The sequence below is a fragment of the Phoxinus phoxinus genome (genome assembly GCF_949152265.1).
Source record: "Phoxinus phoxinus genome assembly, chromosome: 1".
Classification (NCBI taxonomy): Eukaryota; Metazoa; Chordata; class Actinopteri; order Cypriniformes; family Leuciscidae; genus Phoxinus; species Phoxinus phoxinus.
In genome coordinates this window covers 37395698-37411426 of record NC_136876.1, presented here as the reverse complement: position 1 = coordinate 37411426, position 15729 = coordinate 37395698, and the positions used below count along the sequence as shown (strand labels likewise).

The window sequence follows — 15729 nt, the reverse complement described above, 5'->3', positions numbered from 1 at the left end:
CCCACAGCCGGTGCCGGAAGTAAAAATTCAATACAATTTCTCCATAGACATTTGGGGTATAAGCCATAAAAACGTAACCATACATGGTAGACTTAAAACCAGCAACGGCTGTACTAAGCGATTGTATATGCTCATATAAACGCCAAAAGTTCATGGGGCACTAACCTTGTTTTGAGATAAATGCCTTTTATTCGCGATGTCTTGGATAAGTACTTCATTACCCACAATCCTAAACAATCCCACAATCCCACAGTGATGCATCTGATTGGTGGAAATCGTGTAAACCCCGCGAAGGTCCGTGGAAAAAACAGAGCGTTGCCATGGAAGCAGGATTCTAACAGAAGAGACGGAACGGACTGTTTTCTTTAGCGGAAGCCATATAAATAGTTTTTAAATCAATACATTCCTTTTTTAATTAATATTTTGTGTCAAATTATTGATTTATTTGGTAGGTAGCCATGTAATAAGCGGGATAATGTATAGCGAGTTGGTTGTTATAGCGAATACAGGCTGATTCAAGACCCCTCCGCTTCGCGTCGGGCTCATAACGTTAATTAACGTTAACGTTAGCCTTTCGGGAGTTGTATTCGCTATAACCGCCTCGCTTTACATTATCCCTTACTTATCGTTCACTTTAGATAGGCTACTGTAGCCTTCATATGGTATGAGTCATATCAAGCATTTTATGATGCCGTTGTCAAAACAATATTTAACCTAGGCATAACGTTACCTCTTCATGCATTTACTGAACATTTGTATAATAATTCATGGCAAGTTAATAAACTGAATATGATGGTCCAAGAGCAGACCATGCATCAGACCGGTGGCGTTGTGCACTTTCTGGTTTGCTGACCATCACTTTTTAATTTACACTCGTTGTGGATATTAAGAAAATACATTAAATGTTATTACAATTAAGAATGAACTATAACTTCATGAAAATGAGCATGGACCTCACAACCTATCCTGTCAGCAGAGTGTCCTGTGTCATAAAGGGGTTTGAAATAAACACACAAACTACACACTGACTGAACACACATGTGTTGACGACTGAGACTGAGCGGTGATTTGCAGTCAGGTACAAAGCACTGCACCATGTTGCTAACGTTATCGTTAACCGCTTTCACACACGCACACAATATAAAATACACGATGATAAATATAAAATTCAATACACAATACCTATATAAAACACTATTATTTGTATTTACACGATTACTATTGAAATAACTGCTATTAACTACACATTCACTATATAAAATTCACTCAAAAGGCTCTTTCGCGGTTTGCTTCAGTCGACTTCAGTGAGGCGCGGTGGGTTATGGGACGAGTAGTTCCTTCGCTCGGAAATGAAAATATGTACACAGTCTTGTACCTTTGCCTTTTTTTGGATTTTCTCTTCGTTTTTTCACTCGAAATGATATTTTGTATGCTTGTGAGTTCAGCCGTAGCTGGTTATGCTCAGACATGCTCTAAAACTCTTTAGATACAGATTTTTCCAAAAGTCAATGGGAGAAATGAATGGGAAATTTACTTCCGGCACCAGAGCTCTCTCGGGCTGTGGGCGGGACTGTGATGCTCTATATGCAGCATAATCAAAGTTCAGAAATATTTGATCACCTGACCAATCAGACGATCACCTGACGACTGACCAATCAGAATCAAGTACTCCTTTGCAAAATTATTTCAATAAAACCTCACAAATTTTCAGTATGAATTATTTACTTTCTTATGCCATAAATGAATTCAAGTGCCGCACAAGCAGTTCAATAAAATACAGTAAACGGGCTCAACACTCACCTACTTAAAAATCCTACTAAAGCGAAGGCTTAAATCATGAATAATAATTACGTAATGCAGACGTTGCTTAGTAACCTTGCGAGAGCGTCCACTCATGTGGCCTACTTAATATTCATAATATAATCCTTCGCCATAGTAAGATTAATCACCAGTGGGATTCACACAGACTTTTTACACCTCCCATCTCCCATGTTTACGTCAAATCCTTCCCAGCAGCGGATGTTATTGGAAAACTGGAGCCACAAAGCATCAACATTTAAGATAGAAATCGGAAAGTTCTCAAAGCTGATATTTTGATTGACGCCGTGGATACAGAAGGTAACAGCACGTCGCTTGTATGAATATTGCTTTGTGTTTTTGTGCGCTGGCAGCGTTATGATCTGCAACCGCAGGCCTGTGCTCGCATCATTCACGAATAGCATATCAATCGCCGATGGATTTTAATCCCTAAAGATGTTTATCGCTCTCTGAAAGTTGTTACGTTTCGCTTGAATTTCTAACAGATGGATTTACATGTGTCGTGCTTTTATGTTAATATGAATAAATGGCTGAGAGGTAACGTTAGCTAGCCAGGCTTGCTGCTGATTGTATACTGCGATGAATGAGTATTGCATGTATGCAATAGTGCGAGTCACTCTACACTTGTGTGCTATATTTATTTGTCAGTGTAGAGACCGGGACTTATTTTTAGACCAGAAAAACTAACTATCGCTTTTCTTACATTGATGACGAGGCCTGTAACTAATGACACAAATAGCTATTTGCTACACTATCGTTCTATGTTTGGGCAAATCACAGTGAAAGTTGAGTAACAGTGAAGACATGAAGGTTAGGGCAGTCTTATGTAACTTAATCAGTGCCAGCGGCGATGGACGCAGGTTGGATAATCGCTGATCTCTATTCCAGAAAACACCAGAACTAACACACCAACTCATGTGCTGATCGCTCATTTCAGCACGTTTAAAAGTTAAAAAGCTCTCGCTAAACTGCTTAATATTATAATTGGTAAAATGCATATAACACAATAAAGTTAAAGGGATAGGCCTAGTTCACTTTTAAAATGAAAATTCTGTCATCATATACTCGCCCTCAAGTTGTTTCAAACCTGTATGAATTTCTTTCTTCTGCTGAACACAAAGGAAGATATTTTGAAAAATGTCAGTAACCAAACCAGGTCCCATTGACTTTCATAGTAGGGGGAAAAAAATACTATGGAAGTCAATGGGACCTGGTAACTGTTTGGTTACTGACATTTTTCAAAATATCTTCCTTTGTGTTCAGCAGAAGAAAGAAATTCATACAGGTTTGAAACAACTTGAGGGTGAGTATAGGATGACAGAATTTTCATTTTAAAGTGAACTATCCCTTTAAGGCAAGATACTGTAGACACTATTTTCTTTCCACTATAGTCTGAAATAGCCAAAAAGCCCAAAATCTCAAAATTGACGAATGCATGAAAAAAGTCTCTAGTGTATCGCCTTAATATGTGAAACTATACCAAGTGCGTGTTTCAAACACATAAAAGTTGTAAGACTTAAGACTAACTTGTAAAAGTTATTGAATTACCTGTTTTTACACAAAATATCCTAACAGGGAACGTTCTCAAAGCTTTGGCTAAAATTCTGGCAACTTTCTCCCTTCTAACGTTACCAAAAGGTTCGTTAAAAGTTATCTAGGCTAGTCTTTAATAATGTTCACAAAAAAGTTATTTAGCCTATAGCCATTGTTCACGATCTATAGGCTACGTTCGTTTTTTCTGAAACGTTTTAGGTTGTTCAACGTTTTTTTTAAACCTTACTACTTTTTTTCAGAATAGCCTATTCAGAGAACATTCAAAAGTAACATTGCATGTTTGTAAAATTACTAAATGATGATGTTCACTTAATGTTGATATAGCCTAACCAAGAAAAACTTTTAAAAACATTTTAAACTTTCAGAAAATGTTCAATATAACGTTTTCATAACTCAATGGGAACTAGCAAAATGTTCTTAGAACATATTTTTGTTGAGTTACTGTTTATCTGCTATATCAGGACCAACCTATCCACCTTTTTCCTGGATATGAATTATGGGAGTATAACTTAGCCTATGTTAAAAAGTAAACAATCAGCAAAAGGTTCACTCAATGAACGCAATAATAAACATTTTCAAAAACAACGTAGGCCAACAAGACATTAGCCTATTCCTTCCACCGTTGATCACTAAGAGGGAATTTCCTTTATAAGGAAATTTAAAAGTGTAAATTCATTAACAAATGACTTCAACAGACTATGAATTCCCCAAAAATTTCTGCAGTGTTGCTTTATAAAAAAAAAAACGTTATTTAACTGGAACATTGAGGGATAATATTTCCAAGTGATTTCCGTCATTTTGACAGATAATATTGTATTTACCCGTTTTTGAAACATTCCAGTAAACGCGTATTAGAAGTGAAAAGGGGAGACAATTTCATTTTAAAATAGGCTATCCGTGTGAAAACAAACCTGGAAAGGGACGTGAGGATTTGTGGAGAAAAACAAGATATTCTTAGTGCAGTTCTGCACTGAATTATTCATTGGATATCGCAAATTTAATCTGAAGAACAGACCACAAAAAAGGCTAGGCTATATGTTGTCTTTTTTAAACTACAGCTGAATAAAAAGGGGGGAAACAAAGAAAATAATCAGAAGGAAAGACTGAAAAGAGCTCTAGTCAGATATTCAATGTCACATTAAAATACCAAGCATTACGTTGTTAACATGGAGGAAATTACAGCTCATTCAGTCAAACTGATGGATCAGGATTATTGTTGCTCAACCTTATGATTTGAAATGATTTGTTTTTTCGCTTCATTGAGTGGAACTTCCCCAAACCGGAAGTCCCTCTCATAATTTAGGCTTGTTAGGAAAAAGGTGGAAAGGTGGCATTATGAAATGCTCTATATGAAATCAAAGTGTGTAAACTGATGTTCAGTGTCAGTGTGGATTAAACATTTAACGTTATAATGTTTTTAATCAACAGGATGTTTTGCTGTATATCTAGGCTATAGTTTTGTATCAGATCTTTTTTGAACGTTCTAATGTTGCCATAATTTGTGGTTATACGGAGAAGCTTTCTGTGTAATTCATTTCCATTATCCTAAGTAATACAGGATGTGAACTGGGCAACGAGTTACTCTGACTAAGCTAATGGACATTAGGCTCACGCAATATTTATACGCTCCACATATAGTAGTAGTCACATGCTCATGACAAGTGGTCATATTTGTGCATTTCCTGCTTCCTCCCTATTGGCTGGTGTTAATCATTCCAAGAAAGTGCACATGAGATAATGTAGTCATATCACCTGTGTGTTTACCAGCTGAGTCATGAAGAGGACACACCTAGCCATTTTAATGGTTAATTATGTCATGTTAACTATATCTGATTATAAAATAATTTTATGAGAACCACAATAATGCCACATGTGCAGTCATGCCGCTATTATATAGCCTAACTAAGGAATAATGATTGACTTGAAAGGTCAAAACTGATGACAGTTTTAGTCTTAGTTATAGTGTCAATACTTCAATTTGGTTTTCAAATGAGGTGCGGTTTCTCACATGATCTTGTTTTTCATTTGCATTTATTTCCCTTAAACTGTGACAATTTTCATTTTTTTTTTTTATGAAAGGACATATATTTCACACAAAGGACACAATGTTTGACATCTGGTTAGTCTTGACCTGAGGTTCTAAAAATACTGTGCCACTGTTTCTACTGTAAATATTGTTACTTTAACTTCTTAAAGGCCAAAACTGTCTACTTAAGCCAAGAGATTGCACATATTCCATAAGTGTGGATTCAATTCGCTGCATTGTAGTGGCTTATTTAATTTTTCTGTTTTTGATTTATGCCTAGATTTCTAGCTGTTGTGGTGTTTGTAACAAGAAGAGGCTTGATTAGTTAAACAAACTAACCTGTAACCGATGGGTAGAATTATGGATATATATATATTATGAGGATTATGCGGTAGTACTATTCAAACGTTTGGGGTAGGTAAGATTTTTTTAAATGTTTTTTCAAAGAAGTCTCTTTACCAAGGCTGCATTTATTTGATTAAAAATGCAATAAAACAGAGATAGGCTAGTGAAATAATATTATTATAATTTAAAATAACTGTTTCCTATATGAATATATTTGAAAATGTAATTTATTCCTGTGATGGCAAAGCTTGGCAAAGATTTCAGCATCATTACTCCAGTCTTCAGTGTCACATGATCCTTCAGAAATCATTCTAATATGACGATTTGCTGCTCAAGCAACATTTCTTATTATTATTATCAATTAATATTTTTGTGGAAACCTTTTTTTCTATTTCGGGTCGTAATTCAGAGACGACGAGCACTTGAAACTTTGTGCCGTCCGTGCCGCTTATTAAGCAGTGAAAAATCCCAAAACAAGGCGTCAAGGAGTCTGAAGCCAGGTCTGGTGAGACGTTGAACTACTTCACAGATGATGAGTGGAAGGAGACTTTAGAAAAGGGGTGTCCACTCCAAACTCGCTCCTGGAGCGCCTCTATCCTGCAGAGTTTAGTTTCAACACACCTGCCTGGAAGTTTCTAGTATGCCATTGCCTAGTAAGACCTGGATTAGCTGGATCAGGTGTGTTTATTTGGGATTGGAGCTAAACTCTTCAGGACAGTAGCCCTCCGGAAGAAGGATTGGAAACCCCTTCATTAGTCTAAAGTGCAAAGAAAATATTTGTCCGTAAGGCTAGATATTTCATGCTTATGTATGTTGATTTATTTGTGGGCTCGTAGGAATTTTGAGGCAGTGAGCATCTGCAAATTAATAATTGGATGTGAAATGTCTCAGCAACAGTAGTCCGGGATGCCGGGATCACATTACACTGTGTGCTTATTTAACCATTTGGCCTGTCTGTGTTCACCTTAGAAGCTCCCTTATCTGGCCTCCTTCCAGGGAACCAACATGTCCAGTGACCCCCCTCCTCCTTACCCAGGGGGCCCCAATGCCCCACTTCTTGAGGAAAAAAATGGACAACCTCCAGCTTCTGGTAAATACCTAGACATTTTTCTCTTCTCTTTAGACATTTGAAATGAACTTCTACTTTTTAAACCTGCTTTTAATAGGTAAATGCAATGGCTTGAAGAAACGCTCGCACCATCATTAGCTGCAGAATTTCAAAATGTTTTCTAGGAAACCATGGAAACTTGAATGTAAACACTTTCCTCACAACCTTTCAATGGGCCACTAGAATTGCATGGAACTAGATTTCTTTTGTTTCACTTAATTATAGCAACATACAGCATGTTTAATGATGAAATAACAACAACAATACCTACATGTATTATTATTACCATCACTTTGGTGTTAGCAGGAAAGACTATACATATGAATATATTAACTCTGTAAGATGTCTGGTTGAAACCACACTACTGTCTGTGTATAAAAATTTACTTTGATTTACAGTGGAATCATAAAGTCTGACACAAAAGGATTCTGCAAAAGATCACTAATACATTTTGTGACCATTTAAACGCATTTAAACTTTCAACTCATCAGGTTTGATACAAACTTGTGGAGATCATGCAGCTCGAGTGCTGCTGTTGTTGAAAAATTAAAATGGGCTTTGTTGTTGGTTCCACTTTTCACTCAAATTGGCTGATATAGTAATTTGAAAGGAAGAATTTTGTATTGAATAAAAAAAAAATACTATTATTAATTAATGCAAGTTAAGTCATTTCACAAGTGGTCTCATATGTTTGGACACCACTGCATGTTTATTATTAATTAATTAGAGTTTATTTATAAATGAATTATTAATTATGATTATAAATCTGTTTCCCTCAGCAGCCACTGCTCCAGTAATGACAGGACCTCCACAAGGACAGCCGCTGCCTCCAGAATACGGGCCTCCACCTTATGAAGCCACACCTGGGTTTGTTCCTCCGCACGTCCCAGGCGAAGGTCCCAAGCCTATGTCTATGCCTATGCATATGCATATGCCCATGCCTCATCCTCACGGTGGGTGTGCCAAAACCAAACTCGCACACTAATGCATCAGCAGCCATTCACAGATCATTCACATTTCAGAGTGAAGAGCTTGCAATAATGTTAAATCAAAATTAGGGCTGTGCGATATTGAAGAAAAATGCGATATGCGATAACTCCTTAAATAATGCAATACGATAATGCTTAAAGTGTGTAAAATAAACTTAAATTATCTTTAAAATATATTCAAAATGATATAACCTACATGTGTTTCACATTCTTTTTATGACAAGAAAACATCCTTCTAACTTCTGAAGTGAACATCAGTGTTTTACTGTAGCATAAGAAGTGTTATTATAGCGTCAGTGTAAACCACAGGGTTTCAGGTTATCCTACATTAGGTTTATTTAATAAAAGATACTGAATCATAAAATATAAAAATAAAACATTGCTTAGTTTTCACTGTATGAATTAAATATATCCTGATACTTATTAAAGCTAAAAAACTTTGTCTTTTGTTCATGACCCCATTTATTGCAAGCTGTTGCGATATGCATATTGCGATATATACATTTGCGATATTTCGATAAATTCGATATATTGCCCTAAAATGTTGTGATGCGACAAGTGACGAGCAACAAGTGATTTTTCTGTTCGCAATGCAACTGAAAGTGATGTGTCAGGGCTTTGAGCACGCTTACACAAAACATTGTTACAGTGTAATAATAAATTTAAGTACTGAGTAATATTAACTAACTACCTATACTAAAGGGTTAGGATTAGGTTGTGGTTCAGGGTTAGTTGCATGTAATAATGTGTAACTTACACTTATGATTCTAGTAACTATACTGTATGTAACGTGTAACAAGGACACTGTACAATAAAATGTAAATAAAACCAGATTAAATTCAGACTTTAATTCTCATATAAACATTGATCAGCGAACATAAAGAGAAGCTCAAACGTGCTGCGTTACACACGAGAATGAACCTCATTGGCTATTGCATGTATTGATCTTCCGTTTACCACAACTGATGTGTGAGTAGATTCATGTTTTTGTTAATTAAATCCTTAATTAAATCTGTTTATCATATAAAGCAATCGTGCCAAGATGTGTAGAACTATCTTCAAGGGAAAGTTCACCCAAACATTTAAATGCTCTCATAATTTACTCAACCTCATGCAAACACAACTGAAGATTTGTAGGAAAATAATCCATACAACCCCAATGTATGAATCTGTGTAATAAAAATACGATAAAAAAAGAAAAGATAACTCGTGATCGATATTTTAAGTGTCAAACGAGCAACAGCCATTCAATGGCATTATATGGGCTCACAAAGATGGATTATTTTCCTTCAAATGTTTATTTGTGTTTATCTGAAGAAAGAAACAGTCATATACAATCGGGGATGGGATGATGGTGAGTAAATGATGACATGTTTGTGCGAACTAACTTTATCCTCAAAATGGATGTGGTGCAGGTGGTTACTACGCCCCCCCGGGGCACTTTCCTCATCCGATAGCGGAGCACTATGGTCCGGGGCCCAGTCACTTTGGTCCAGGTCACACAGCCACAGTTCTCTCCCCTCCTGGCACCACCACCACCGTGACTGTTCTACAGGGGGAGATGTTTCAGGCGGCTCCAGTGCAGACGGTTTGTCCACACTGCCAACAACCCATCACCACCCGCATCAGCCACGACATCGGCCTCATGAATACTCTAATCTGCATGTTCTGCTTCTTTGTCGGGTAAGTGATGAACTGAACGGCACAATATATGATATGATCTCTCTATCTGTGAAATTATTTTTTGGTTACATTTTCTTTTTCTGCATGGACTACATGTCTTTGAGTTGGCCGACATACAATTTTATAAGTAAGGGATAATGTAGAGCGAGGTGGTTGAGGCGCTTCGCGTCAGGATCCTGATCAGCCTGTCGGGGTTGTATTCGCTATAACAACCGCCTCGCTCTACATTATCCCGCTTATTACATGGCTACCTACCAAATAAATCAATAATTTGACAAAATATTGATTTAAAAATGAGTTTATTGATTTAAAAATGCTTGTATTGCTTCCGTTAAAGAACACCGTGTCCATGGCAACGCTCTGTTTTTCATGGCAACGGTGTGACGGTATACTTAGCAGTGTCTGTTATCAAGAAATAACAGACTGCATTCTACATTAGAATTTAACCAAGCCATGTAATACAAAATAATAATAAAAGCGAATGCTAAATAAGTTTTTTCTTAAGATATAGAGGCTTTTTTTCTTCATTATAATTGCAGGACAGTTGTTTCACGCTCACTTTTTTGACTTTATGTTCATACAAAATATCTACACCACTGTTCAAAAGTTCGGGATTTTTAATGTTTTTGAAAGAAGTCTCTTGTTCACCAAGGCTGCATTTGTTTGATCAAAAGTTTAGTAAAAACATTAATTAGTGAGATTATTACAATTCAAAAGAACTGTTTTCTATTGTTATATATATATATATATTAAAATGTAATTTACTTCAAAACTGAATTTTAAGCATCATTACTCCAGTCTTCAGTGTCACGTGATCCTTCAGAAATCATTCTAATATGACCTGATTTGATTCTCAAGAAACATTTCTTATCGTTATTATCAATATTGAATACGTGCTGCTTAATATTTTTGTGGAAACAAAAGAACAGCATTTATTTGAAAAATAAATCTTTTGTGACATTATGAATCTCTCTTTTGATAACTTCAATGCGTCTTTGTCGAATAAAAGTATTAATTTCTTTCGAAAAATCTTACTGACCTCAAACTTTTGAATAGTAGTGTAAATAAATTTGAATACAGAAATAAAAAAACGTGCACCATAAAAAAATGCAATTCATGCATGCATGGCCTGAATGCACCTCTTGTATGTAGTTTTGAATAAATGAATACATAATGAGCCCTGAATGATGAACCATACAGTACGCTCTTGAGATCTCTCATGACTTTTGTCTTTGTTTTACAGTTGTGATCTAGGTTGCTGCTTGATCCCCTGTATTATTGACGACCTCAAGGATGTGACACACACTTGCCCCAACTGCAAGGGCTATATTTACACATACAAGCGCATATGCTAACAGTCTATCCCATTAACGATCGTGCTGTGACCTCATTCTGGTGGGTGTTGAAGACTCACTTTCATTTCCGTCTGCTCTGTGATCGCCCCAGCTGACCGCTCGTATTTCTAGACATTTCTAGCTTTATGTAACTATTGATTCTCACATTTTATTGACAGGCACTTGATGTAGTTACTGACACCTCTAAAATGAAGCAGAGGGCATGAAGGATCGGTACGTTTTAATATGCACAATGGTCATTGTTTCATCAATGCACTGTTTAATTTTGTTAATTTTTTTTAGCAGTAAAGCAAAGTGGTACGTGTAGAAAATATGTGAAAACAGTAACCTTAAGCTCATTTGTGAATATTACTGAGTAGCGAATATGACTGAATTTCACTACAGGGTCAGTATTGTTGGAATGTAGGATTATTATTTTATGCATTATTGTTTTATTTTAACATATTCAAATGAAAGTCTTTAATGGCTGGGTCTGGGACCGTTTAACGTTGTCCTGGAGTTAACATTGTTGCTTTTACATGTGAAAATTGCGTCTATATTTGGCATTTTATGCAAATGTTATGGAAAGAAATTTCTTTCACTTTTGATATGTTTCCAATTTATTATGTTTGTCGACAAGACTCGTTTGATTTGATATGCTTATATATGAAACATGCATTTTGTGTGTAGATGTGTCATTTTAGTTGAAAGGTTTCTATTGATAAGGGATATGTATGTCCATCTAAATCTCCTTTTAGTAATTTTGAGATACTAGATAGCTTTCATTAAAGCACATGGTGTTTTAATATGCCGTGCACTTCATGTTAGGGTCATATTTGTGGAATTCAACCAATATATGTTTTTGAACTGTGAATCAGAACTATAGCCATGGTGCTTTTCAAACCACTATACTAGCTGTTCTGTGTTGTCAATAAGCTGTTTGAGCCTTCTCTAAACTGTCATCGGTTATCCAGGTCAATTTACCCGTCATTAATGAAGTGGGGCTGTTTGTTGATATTAAGATCAGTGTAGAATCATCTCTAATCACACATTTATTTGAACATTTATTCTGGCCAGAACTGCTGAACAACATGTTTAGAAGTGGCTGTTGCGTTGTTATTTTTTTCCTTTCTACTTAACGTAGTGAAGTTGTCGTCTTCTTCAAAAAGGGAAGAAATCTCTTGTAAAGGCTGTTCAAAGCTGCTTTGCTGTTGGAGTTCACCAGCATGATGAAATGCGCTGCATGGCATCACTGTAATCTTGCATAGCGCTCTATTGGGCCATATGTCCCCTCAGTGTGTCAAGCTGGGCTTGTTGCTGCACTGGGCTTCATAACTCAAAGCAGATTAACCGTTCACTTATTAATACTGTGTGTAACAGGCCACAAGGACTTAAATGATGATTGTCCTGATTTTTCCTTTTTGTGGTCAGATTGTGATTTCTGTGGAATCATCCAAAGAGATTGTTTCCGTTATTTGGTCATTTCGGAATAGATGTTTGTTCTGGTTGTGAAATTGCAAACTTTGAAAAAACATTTTGCTCAGTCCAACAATGTGATTTATTGCTGAAATGGTACAGAATACAAAAGCTTCAACATCCACAGTGCTCAAGACAATATATATATATATATATATATATATATATATATATATATATATATATATATATATATATATATATATATATATATATAAGCACTGTATTATTAATTACTGCATTATTAATTATTATTTACCGTATGGTTGATTGTCCAATTTTCTTTCTTTTTTTGTGGTCAGACTTGTTATTTCTCAGGAACCATCTGAAGAGATTGTTTCCTTTATTTAATCATTTCTGAATATCTCTGTCCAAAAAATGTGATTTAATGGTACGAAATTCAAACACTACAACATCAGCAGTGATTAGACTATCGCCCAGTTTCACAGACCAGACTTAAGCCTAGTCCCAGACTAAACTGCATGTTTGAGCTGTCTTAAGTGAAAGCAAAGTGCACTGACATTTCTTAAAATATGTCAGCACCATTATTTTGTCTCAAGATGCAGATCAGGAAGGTTTTTCCGCTGTTCACTTTTGCCTAAAGCTACACCATGTAACTTTTGGCCCTGAAGCGTAAAAAATAAAACAAAATGTGTCTTGGTCGTGCTACGGCTCTAGCACCGGTTTACCGGTGTTCAGGGGTTTCTATGGAGGTTTGCCGTTTTGAATGATTCACGGTGAATTTTTCTCGTTTGTTGTGACGGCAAACTTTTATCTTCACGCTACTGCAACAACATAAACGCGGAGCTACTTTTCTCTGTGTACGTATATATACGGACACATCGTGACACGCACAGGCGAATGTATATATTTTTGTCCACAAAATCCGTCCCGACAGCTCGTTATTATAGATTCATCAAAGTGTATTGGGCAAAAGTAGACATTTGGAAAACATTTTCTAATTAATAACATGTTATCAAACACAAGTTACACAGTGTAGCTTTAAATGCAGATTCAGATCGGAGGCTATTAATCATCTTTCTCCTGTAGACAATCTGCCAATATTATAGCAGTTTATAAATCAGAATCTCCGTCTTTCCATTGTAGTATTTAACATGAAGGAAAAAAATGTAGCAATTTCTGGTGTGTAAATGTATTTAAACTTGATGTCTCATTGTAAATTATTCTTTTTAATCAGATCTGTCCAACGAACACTGGATTTTTCCATAGTATTTGCCTCATACGTGTATGGAGGCATTACAAAAATAAATTTTGCCACATTAAGTTCTATTTTCTAAGTTGAAATTCCAATGATCTATTTTCTGACTGAAAAAAAGGACTCATCCCACCCTGCTTTATTTAATCGAAAATTAACCAAGACCCATAAAATCATCAAGATACCTCTCCATCAAACATACGGTACACAAAAAATATATGTCTGTTTGATTACTGAAAGATAATCTCCAGTAAATAAATATGCATGTTAATGAGGTTTACTTGCACAATCCAGGCTGGCTCCCTTTAATCTAATATGCTCTTGACTACGTAGGTCTACTTGCTTTGTGAAGTGACTTGATGCTGTTGCAGACAGTAGATGTCAAGCTTGTGTTACAGGAATGCAGTTGTAGATAGATGCCCTGAGAATAGTCCGTGGCACTACACCAGGTGCCACGCTCAACTGAAGTCTCAAATGTGTATGTAAAACAAAACTTGTGGACTTAATGATTATTTGAACAAATAAAAAAGACTATAACATATATGAGATGTAATTGTATTACTTGGGCACACACACGCACACACACACATCAGGCCAGATGTATATGATGTGGTTATTGCACATAACCGAATGACACATGCACATTCTGTTACAGTTTGTGAAAATAACGTTTTTTAATCCATATAAATGATGACACAGTTTTGGCTCAAAAAAAAAAAAAAAAAAGAAACCAGAATATTTTATTATGAACACATATTTTGAGTCTCAAACAAAGTCCAAGACTGATTTAGTCTCTCCAACGATGCCCACATTGTATATTGCAACACTTGTAGAAAGTTGTCATTGGTTCATCAGCAGACCTAGTTTGAATCTGCATAAAGTAGGCCCTTGGGTGCTCACATTTTGGACAAGGTTCTTCAAAGAAAAAGAAAAGAAAATGTTATACTCAAAATAAATCAAGTACACTTATTTAAAGCCACCTGAATGTGTGATTAAAAACACATAAGTACTTTTTTTGTTATTACATTAGGATACACTGTTTTACCTGGAGTGGAATCCACATTTTCCCAAGCAGCAGCGCCCCCGAGAACATCATCAACCTCCTTCAGTTTGGGGTACATTCTGTTGTTTACCTGTCACAACAACCAACCATTATTTCAACACACAATAGATATATATCATATCAGAAAGTTTTATGCTGGCAGCATCTCAAAAACTACATTGACAACATTTTTGAGGGATGTTCTAATCAAGGTTTGAAATGAACTTTTTCACTCACACAGAGCAGCCAATTTGGCTATTACATTAAGTAAAAAACAACACATATTTATTAAATAAATCTTAATCTGAATTATTGAATTGAAAGCTTTTAGTTTTATGACAGATTATCTCATTGTTTGCGGATACTATAAAAAATAGAATAATGATTTACCATTTTAAACACACAATTTTAAGTGTGCAAGGTGCAACCCTCTTTACGCTTTGTTTTGCTAATGTTGGAGCATATAATTTATTAATCAATATAAATACAAATAACCCACCAAAATGGATAGCCAAGTGAGTTGAGAGGTGTTACATGCCATGGTTGATTTTAGAAGGTCTTTTATCAACCTTTCTCAGACCAAAAACCCTTGGTGGACAGAGTGAGTGGCTTCTACCAAAACTGAATGGAAGGTTCACCTTGTTTAATGCAAATTTAGTGTTATAATGTTATACGCGTTGATCTTATAAAGTGTTCAAATCACATTTACAAATAAACAACCACTCTATTCAATGAGTAATTTAATCGACGCTTTGCATCATCATCAGATATGTTTGAATCAAACTGTCACATCACTTTATCTTTTCACTTCATTCGAATCGAACGTTCAAATTACATATGTGTTCCAGTTCGTTTATGTGTTATGGTGGTAACGTTAACTTCACATTACCTTCCTCGTGACATTGTGCACATATGGACATGTATTACAAGCGAATCTGAAGCATCTTTGTCCTTCCTCCACGATTAAAACATTCCCACAAGTTGGACAAAACATAAGCATTTTCAACGGCTATATATGATTTTGTTTACTAAATACTGGTATTGTTTTTCTGATCCAATTAAAGTTGGTGTTTACACACATTCTCAGCTGCAGTTGCTACAGGAAGCACATGATGACAAACGTGCCTCACTATTCTAG

General features: G+C 35.9%; 2 protein-coding genes across 4 annotated transcripts; one reads left to right on the top strand and one right to left on the bottom strand.

The window, feature by feature from the left end:
- The first annotated feature begins 1766 nt into the window (after window positions 1–1766).
- Window positions 1767–13707, top strand: cdip1 (cell death-inducing p53 target 1). 3 transcript variants are annotated; one of them, XM_079610104.1, is made up of 5 exons: window positions 1767–2118; window positions 6713–6833; window positions 7634–7804; window positions 9256–9523; window positions 10767–13707. In XM_079610104.1, exons 2-5 carry the CDS (start codon window positions 6749–6751, stop codon window positions 10876–10878), a joined length of 636 nt encoding a protein of 211 aa, XP_079466230.1. In that variant the 5' UTR covers window positions 1767–2118; window positions 6713–6748; the 3' UTR covers window positions 10879–13707. The 3 variants fall into 3 exon arrangements, with proteins under 3 accessions (XP_079466230.1, XP_079466228.1, XP_079466229.1); XM_079610102.1 differs by having other exon boundaries at window positions 1837–2118; window positions 7631–7804; XM_079610103.1 differs by having other exon boundaries at window positions 1958–2118; window positions 6716–6833; window positions 7631–7804.
- A 543-nt stretch (window positions 13708–14250) lies between these two features.
- Window positions 14251–15709, bottom strand: polr3k (polymerase (RNA) III (DNA directed) polypeptide K). The gene is made up of 3 exons (XM_079610132.1): window positions 15481–15709; window positions 14595–14682; window positions 14251–14464 (listed from the first exon to the last, which is right to left on the bottom strand). Exons 1-3 carry the CDS (start codon window positions 15589–15591, stop codon window positions 14337–14339), a joined length of 327 nt encoding a protein of 108 aa, XP_079466258.1. The 5' UTR covers window positions 15592–15709; the 3' UTR covers window positions 14251–14336.
- Between the last annotated feature and the right edge of the window lie 20 nt (window positions 15710–15729).